Source organism: Oncorhynchus tshawytscha, linkage group LG18 (assembly GCF_018296145.1).
Source record: "Oncorhynchus tshawytscha isolate Ot180627B linkage group LG18, Otsh_v2.0, whole genome shotgun sequence".
Classification (NCBI taxonomy): domain Eukaryota; kingdom Metazoa; phylum Chordata; class Actinopteri; order Salmoniformes; family Salmonidae; genus Oncorhynchus; species Oncorhynchus tshawytscha.
This window is the reverse complement of record NC_056446.1, coordinates 15,142,719-15,150,736: the sequence shown is the minus strand read 5'-3', so window position 1 is coordinate 15,150,736 and position 8,018 is coordinate 15,142,719. Positions and strand designations below refer to the sequence as shown.

Below are 8,018 nucleotides of genomic sequence, written 5' to 3'. Positions count from 1 at the left end.
ACATGGAGTAAACAATTAACAAGTCAATAACACAGTAGGAAAAAAAAGTCTATATACATTGTGTGCAAAAGGCATGAGGAGGTAGGCGAATGATTACAATTTTGCAGATTAACACTGGAGTGATAAATGATCAGATGGTCATGTACAGGTAGAGATATCGGTGTGCAAAAGAGCAGAAAAGTAAATAAATAAAAACAGTATGGGGATGAGGTAGGTAAAAATGGGTGGGCTGTTTACAGCTGAAAAAAGCAATAAAATTGTTTAAAAAAAAAAAATATACAAAATTGAAGGATTATGAAGACTAAATACACAATGTAAATGTTTGAGGACAGGGTTTTGTTCTCTCTGGATTCCATTAGAATGACGATCGATTAGCTGCTCAGATAGGTGTTTGAAGTTGGTGAGGGAGATAAGTCTCCAACTTCAGCGATTTTTGCAATTCGTTCCAGTCACAGGCAGCAGAGAACTGGAACGAAAGGCGGCCAAATGAGGTGTTGGCTTTAGGGATGATCAGTGAGATACACCTGCTGGAGCGCGTGCTACGGATGGGTGTTGCCATCGTGACCAGTGAACTGAGATAAGGCGGAGCTTTACCTAGCATGGACTTGTAGATGACCTGGAGCCAGTGGGTCTGGCGACGAATATGTAGCGAGGGCCAGCCGACTAGAGCATACAAGTCGTAGTGGTGGGTGGTATAAGGTGCTTTAGTGACAAAACGGATGGCACTGTGATAAACTGCATCCAGTTTGCTGAGTAGAGTGTTGGAAGCAATTTTGTAGATGACATCGCCGAAGTCGAGGATCGGTAGAATGGTCAGTTTTACTAGGGTAAGTTTGGCAGCGTGAGTGAAGGAGGCTTTGTTGCGGAATAGAAAGCCGACTCTTGATTTGATTTTCGATTGGAGATGTTTGATATATGTCTGGAAGGAGAGTTTACAGTCTAGCCAGTCTAAACAGTCTAAACAGGTCAACATTCACAAGGCCAGACGGATTACCAGGACGTGTACTGTGAGCATGCGCTGACCAACTGGCAGGTGTCTTCACTGACATTTTCAACCTCTCCCTGTCCGAGTCTGTAAAACCAACATATTTCAGGCAGACTACCATAGTCCCTGTGCCCAAGAACACTAAGCTAACCTGCCTAAATGACTACTGGCCCGTAGCACTCACGTTTGTAGTCATTAAGTGCTTTGAATGGCTGGTCATGGCTCCCATCAACACCATTATACCAGAAACCCTATACCCACTCCAATTTGCATACCACCCTAACAGATTCACAGATGATGCAATCTCTCTTGCACTCCACACTGCCCTTTCCCACCTGGACAAAAGGAACACCTACGTATGTGAGAATGCTATTCATTGACTACAGCTCAGCTTTCAACAACATAGTGCCCTGAAAGCTCATCAATAAGCTAAGGACTCTGGGATTAAACACCTCCATCTGCAACTGGATCCTGGACTTCCTGATGGGCCGCTCCCAGGTGGTGAGGGTAGGTAATAACACATGCGCTACGCTGATCTTCAACACAACTCAGGTCAGGCCCCTCCTGTACTCCCTGTTCACTCATGACTGCATGGCCAGGCACGACTCCGAACCCATCATTAAGTTTGCAGACAACACAACAGTGGTAGGCCTGATCACTGACAACGAGACAGCCGATAGGGAGGAGGTTTTACAGCTGCACCCTGGTATAGCAACTGCTCGGCCTCCAACCGCAAGACACTACAGAGGGTAGTGCATACGGCCCTGGGGCCAAGCTTCCTGTCATCTAGGACCTCTATACCAGGTGATGTCAGAGGAAGGCCCTAACAATTGTAAAAGCCTCCAGCCACCCTAGTCATAGACTGTTCTCTCTACTACCCCACGGCAAGCGGTACCGGAGCGCCAAGTCTAGGTCCAAGAAGCTTCTAAACAGATTCTACCCCAAGCCATATGACTCCTGAACATCTAATCAAATGGCTACCCAGACTATTTGCATTGCCACCCCCCTCTTTTACACCGATGCTACTCTGTTATTATCTATGCATAGTCAATTTAACAACTCTACCTACATTTACATATTTCCTCAATTACCTCAACTGGTGCCCCCGCACATTGACTATGTACCGGTAGCCCCTGTATATAGTCTCGCTATTGTTATTTTACTGCTACTCTTTAATTACTTGTTACTTTTATTCATGTATTTTTTTAAACTGCATTGTTGGTTAGTAAGCATTTCACTGGTTGTATTCGGTGCTTGTGACTAATAAAATGTAATTAGAACAGTTCTAGAGGCAGTTTGGAACTCGGTAGTGAGTGTTGCAACTGAGTAGAGACGCTTCAGCACTCGCCTGTCCTGTTCTGTGAGCTTGTGTGGCCTACCACTTCGCGGCTGAGCCATTGTTGCTCCTAGACGTTTCCACTTCACAATAACAGCACTTACAGTTGACCGGGGCAGATCTACCAGTGCAGAAATTTGACAAACTGACTTATTGGAAAGGTGGCATCCTATGACGAGGCCACGTTGAAAGTCACTGAGCTCTTCAGTAAGGCCATTCTACTGCCAATGTTTCCTATGGAGATTGCATGGCCGTGTGCTCAATGTTATACACCTGTCAGTAACAGATGTGGCTGAAATAGCCAAATCCACTAATTTGAAGGGATGTCCACATACACTACATATACAAAAGTATCTATGTATTGCAGGTACATTATTTTAGCCATGCTTTAGAGGTGCATAAAACCGCCCAGTGTCTAGACTGACCATTGCGTTAGGTTTTGTAAAATAGAGCCCAAGGTATTTGCAGTTTATATTGATTAGAACATGTAGGCCTACGGGAATTCTCTCAAAGAAATAATGTTAGTCATAAGTAATAATTATAACCAATGTTTTTTATGAAGCCTCAGCTTAAGAGGTCAAACAACTCAAAACAAAATAGGTGCATCTTCTGATGCATCACAGAAATTGTACAGCCGAAATATGTGCACATCCAGAAACGTTCAATATAGACAAATGACTTTCAAAGTCTTGTCCATCTATGTCAAATAAAATTAGCACTTTGAGAGTAAAACAGGGCACACATTTGTTTTCAAGGATAGCCCATTTTTTGCTACAACTCACCAACCAGAACCAGGTTTCCATGACAACATTCTACCACATCATGTCATGTGAGGATCAGTTAGAACAGTGGCTACCACAACATCATTGACACAAGCGGAGTGTAGCATCATTCAGTGGAAATGTTGAAGTCAGGAGGAGTCTGTTCTTGGTTTCTTGGACTCTGAGCTCCCAGACGACCCATCACCTCCAGCTGCCAAGTGACCAGCTCTCTCTTCATTTAGACTCTTCACAAACTGGATTACCTCTGGGTGGTGGAATCGGCCTGAGGTGGATGGAGATTTAAAAAACAAAAATGACACAACCTTTAGATAGCCCATAGAGCCGATCATCAGCCCTCACTACTAGGTTAAATGAGATATAGTACCAACCTTGTGTAGAATCAAAGAACTCCTGTAGCCTGCCTGGTTTCCCCTCCAGCTCCTCGTACTCGTGGGCCTGCAGAATCATCTCTAGCAGGTCAAACTCTTTCACCAGCTTAGCCTCAGCGCTCGTCTGGCTCTCGTACTCCTGGGGACACACAGTGTGGGAGGGGTTTGAGCAGTGGTTTAACTGAGCTGGAGCTACCCGGAGCTGCAGCTCAGGCACCTTCGTTTAAAGAAAAAAGTAGGGTAAAAAGTAGAATCATAAAAGTAGGATAAACCAAGGTTTGGATTATGCCAAATAGGGTAAGGGTTATGGAAGCTAGGTTTAGGCAAGCACTTTAATTGGGGAGGACGGACTCGCGCTAATGGCTGGAGCAGAATGAGTGGAATGGTATCAAATACATAAAACACATGGTTTCGATGTGTTTGATGCCATTCCATTTACTCCGTTCCAGCCATTATTATGAGCCGTCTTCCCCTCATCAGCCTCCACTGTAGGGAAGTTAGGGTTAGAGTTGTGGTTGAGGGTTGAGCCAGGTTGTGGACATGAAGCTAGGGTTAAAGTGGAACTGACAGCGTTTTAACTACTTTGCAGATATGAAACAAACAGACAATCATATCAGTCAAACATATCAAATTCCCGGGTTTATGCTACGAAACCAAGTTTATAAGAGGTTTTCCAAATAGGCTCTATTTGACTCAAAATTCCATGACGTACACTAAGGCATTGTTGTCAGAATAGATTGATGCAGTTCAATGCATGATTAATATAATTCATAAACTATCAAAATAAAGAAAGTCGCACACTCCATATATAAACTCCCAGCAATTGAATGGGTATTTACCAACGTTTCGGCATCACTGTGCCGAACTTGTTAAGGCGAGGGTCAGAGAGGTGTTTTCTTATTTGTGTCTGGAAGTAGTTAGCAAGCTAGCCAAATTTAGCCAGTTAGCTTGGGTGCCATTGTGAGGAACGCTCGGATCAACCCTACTTACTCCTCGGCCAGAGCCTCCAGTGTCAAATGTGCAGCGTGCGCTCTGAACACTTATCTATTTGTCAATCAAATGTATTTTGCATTGATCAAATGGGCAGGCAGGCAGGCAAGTACCCATTCAGTTGGCAAAAAGTAGGTTGGGATAAGCACGCATTTGGCAGGCAAGTTGCAGAAGGACGAGCAGGCAACTATTCCACCATCATTAGTGCAATTTTGATGCCCAACAAGCTTAAACATTTTGAGAGAGTTTATCTAATGTTCCCTATATTTTAGTTAATCTCGCTCTGGCTAGCATTAGTTGCTGATCTCATTGTTGCTGATGTGCATAACTGAGGGATAGAGCATACCGTTTCATGGTTGTTTGATCAAAAGGACTGAAATGTTCCCAAATGTAATAGGACTCCCATAGTATTGACATATTTGCAGAAATCCTTTCAGGTGTATTTTGTGGCTTTTGGCAAATGTGTTCTAATGATCTAAAGTCACGCTGTTGCTACTAAACACACAGTCCAGTTCAAAGTACATGTTGGCAGGCCTTGATGGCAAATGGCTTATTTGCATAAAGGCCTTCTGAAGGTCAGATTGGCTATGACGCACCGGTCTGCGTTGACTCCTGTCCTGGACGAGAGATGTTTTTATTAGGTTCTATTTACTGCAATTACGATTACATTCCCAAACACATGGCAGCTTACACACTCTATATTTATTGTTATAGAATTTTCACAAATGTCTTCATATACGTCATTTCCAAATATTGAGCTGACAAGGTAAAAATCTGCCGTTCTGCCCCTGAGCAAGGCAGTTAACCCACTGTTCCCCGGGTGCCGAAGACGTAGATGTCGATTAAGGCAGCCCCCCGCACCTCTCTGAATCAGAGGGGTTGGGTTAAATGCGGAAGACACATTTCAGTTGGACAACTGACTAGGTATCCCCACCTTTCTAAGAATTTATGAAAATGTGGAAATGACCATATCTAAGTGCTCGCTTGTCAGGAAAGAAAAAGAGTCATATTTTTCCTGGGGGTGTATATGAACACATTTTAATAAGATTTCATGTTGAGGGGCCTCCCGAGTAGCGCAGCGGTCTAAGGCACTGCATCTCAGTGCTTGAGGCGTCACTACAAACCTGTGTTCGTTCAAAGGCCGTTTCAACCGGCCATAACTGCAAGTCCCATAGAGCGGCGCACAATTGGCCCAGCATCGTCTGGGTTAGGGAAGGATTTGGCCGGTGGGGCTTTACTCGGCTGATCGCCCTCTAGCGACTCCTTGTGCCGGGCTGGGCACCTGCAGGCTGACTCCAGTCATCAGTTGAACGGTGTTTCCTCCGACACATTGATGTGGCTGGCTTCTGGGTTAAGCGGGCTGGTGTTAAGAAGTGTGGTTTGGCGGGTCATGTATCGGAGGACACATGACTCGACCTTTGCCTCTCCAGAGCACGTTGGGGAGATGCATCGACGAGACAAGATTGTTATTGGATTGCAATTGGATATCATGAAATTGGGGAGAAAAAAGGGGTAAAATACAATTATTCAAAATAAAACAAAATTTAAACTTCCAAAAATATGATTGCATGTTGCTAAAATGCTGTCAGTTCCACTTTAAGGTTAGGGTAACCTAAGCCTGGGTTATCAACAATTCAACGGCCTTAGTGGGAGTGACGATAGAATTCTGTGGGCGTGACCTACTGAGAAAAATGTTGATAATCATTTCATTTTAGTGAATCACATGTCTCCAAGGCGGAATGTAAATGGAGGTGCACAAGACACGTACAAGGAAGTGTTAGGATGAAGGTGTTGTGGGAGATGATTGCGCCAATGCCTATGCACCGGGAGATTCTCATGGCTCTCTGTATTTACTAATGGTAACGAAGGCCAAGTTTGATGTTAGTCCACCAGACTGTTTGCGCATTTGGGCAGAAGTGTCTGGGAACGAGATTAGCGTAAAGGTTGTGGTTGAGGCTAGGGTTAGGGTTGAGCTGGGGTCTGGAAATGAAGGTATAGCATTGTGGTTGATACTACACTTAGAAAAAAGGGTTCCAAAAGGGTTCTTCAGCTGTCCCCATTGGAGAACCCTTTTTGGTTCCATATAGAACTGTCTGTGGAAAGGGTTCTACCTGGAAACAAAAATGGTTCTTCAAAAGGGTTTGCCTATGGTGACAGCCAAAGAACCGTTTTAGGTTCTAGATAGCAAAAAAAAAATCTAAGAGTGGAGATTACAGTTAGGGTGGCGCTGGGGTGTGGACATGAAGGTAGGGGTAGGATTTGGGTTGAGGCTAGCATTAGGGATGTGGAGGGATAGCGCTCCACCACCTCAAATTACCAATTTAACCGCTGGTTGATTGGAGAGATGAGAAGAAACAAACACATACTACAGGCACATAAAGGTGAATGTAGCAAAGTGGAAAACATCTGTGACTGACCTCCCAGAGTTCATAGATCTCTTTCCTCAAGCCCTCCTGGAGAAGACCAGTGAGGTGCCTCATTGCTTCCTGAGAAAGGACAGATTGTCATTGGCTATTTCTGAGGAATTTACAAATCTACAATATCCTACATTTTGACACCATGGAAGGTTTGAAAGAATAACCTACCTCTTCCCTTTTGTGTTTCTCTGCTTTACTAACGTTGTCTGCAGGTGCAATATCACCCACAATGCATTCTGCCATGTCATGAACCAAGGCCAACTTCATGCACCTTCGAGAGAAATAGGTAATTCATTACAAAAATGATTCCATAAAGACCTGAATCAAATATAATACTTCATTGTAGGCCTTACCTAGTAATTAAGCGTGAAAAAGTAAAATAAAATAATGCAACGTTTATAACAAATTATAGCTGCGATGTTTGAAGTTTGAACATGAGCTAATGTACAGAACAACTTTACCTTTCTTTATTGACGTTGTGATCTGCTATCGTCAGAGCCATCATGGACATTCTGTACATGTGGTCAGACACACTCTCCGGCTGTTTCACGTTCCTGTACACCCAGCCCGTCCGTGGCACACGCTGCAGGATGGGGGTAAAGAAATTGTTGACAAAAAGCAGCCATAAAAAAGGTAGGGTAAGTTATACTATTCATTGACGTCATGTAAACAAACGTGGGTTGAAATTGTGCTTATCACATGAATAGTGTCGTTAAATAAACCTTATCGTAATCAATGGCTTACTTTCAGTTGCCCAATAAGTTTCATAAATTGCAACATATTTTTCATGCTGTCGGAGTTTATGGAGGCGGCCATTGATATCTTGTCGAACCGGTAGTAAATAAAAGCATGGCCAGAAATGTGTGTAATGCTCAAATCTTGCCAATAGATGGCATCATAAACAAGGCAATGCACAAACCATAAACCCAGCACTGGCAGAACTGGTGTCTTATTAGGCCTAGTATACATTATGTACAGATTGTTTATTTGAAAATGAATTACACTTAACACATAAAAGGCATCATGCCATTTGCACACACTGTATATAGACCTTTTTTTTCTTCTTTCTATTGTGTTATTGACCGTACACTTGTTTATTCCATGTGTAACTGTTGTTGTTTCTGTCGCACTGCTTTGCTT

General features: G+C 43.5%; 1 protein-coding gene across 1 annotated transcript; it reads right to left on the bottom strand.

Annotated features, from left to right (window-relative positions):
- Nucleotides 1-2,853: 2,853 nt before the first annotated feature.
- hddc2 (HD domain containing 2) lies at nucleotides 2,854-7,742 on the bottom strand. Its single transcript, XM_024377953.2, has 6 exons — nucleotides 7,623-7,742; nucleotides 7,340-7,461; nucleotides 7,047-7,149; nucleotides 6,879-6,947; nucleotides 3,472-3,610; nucleotides 2,854-3,365 (listed from the first exon to the last, which is right to left on the bottom strand). Exons 1-6 carry the CDS (start codon nucleotides 7,692-7,694, stop codon nucleotides 3,232-3,234), a joined length of 639 nt encoding a protein of 212 aa, XP_024233721.1. The 5' UTR covers nucleotides 7,695-7,742; the 3' UTR covers nucleotides 2,854-3,231.
- Between the last annotated feature and the right edge of the window lie 276 nt (nucleotides 7,743-8,018).

Coding starts and splice junctions, on each gene's coding strand:
- hddc2 (XM_024377953.2), bottom strand. CDS start 7,694: ATGGCCGCCTCCATAAACTCCGACAGCATGAAAAATATGTTGCAATTT. Junction 7,462..7,622: donor AACTTATTGGGCAACTGAAA/GTAAGCCATTGA, acceptor CCCATCCTGCAG/CGTGTGCCACGGACGGGCTG. Junction 7,150..7,339: donor CACAACGTCAATAAAGAAAG/GTAAAGTTGTTC, acceptor TTTCTCTCGAAG/GTGCATGAAGTTGGCCTTGG.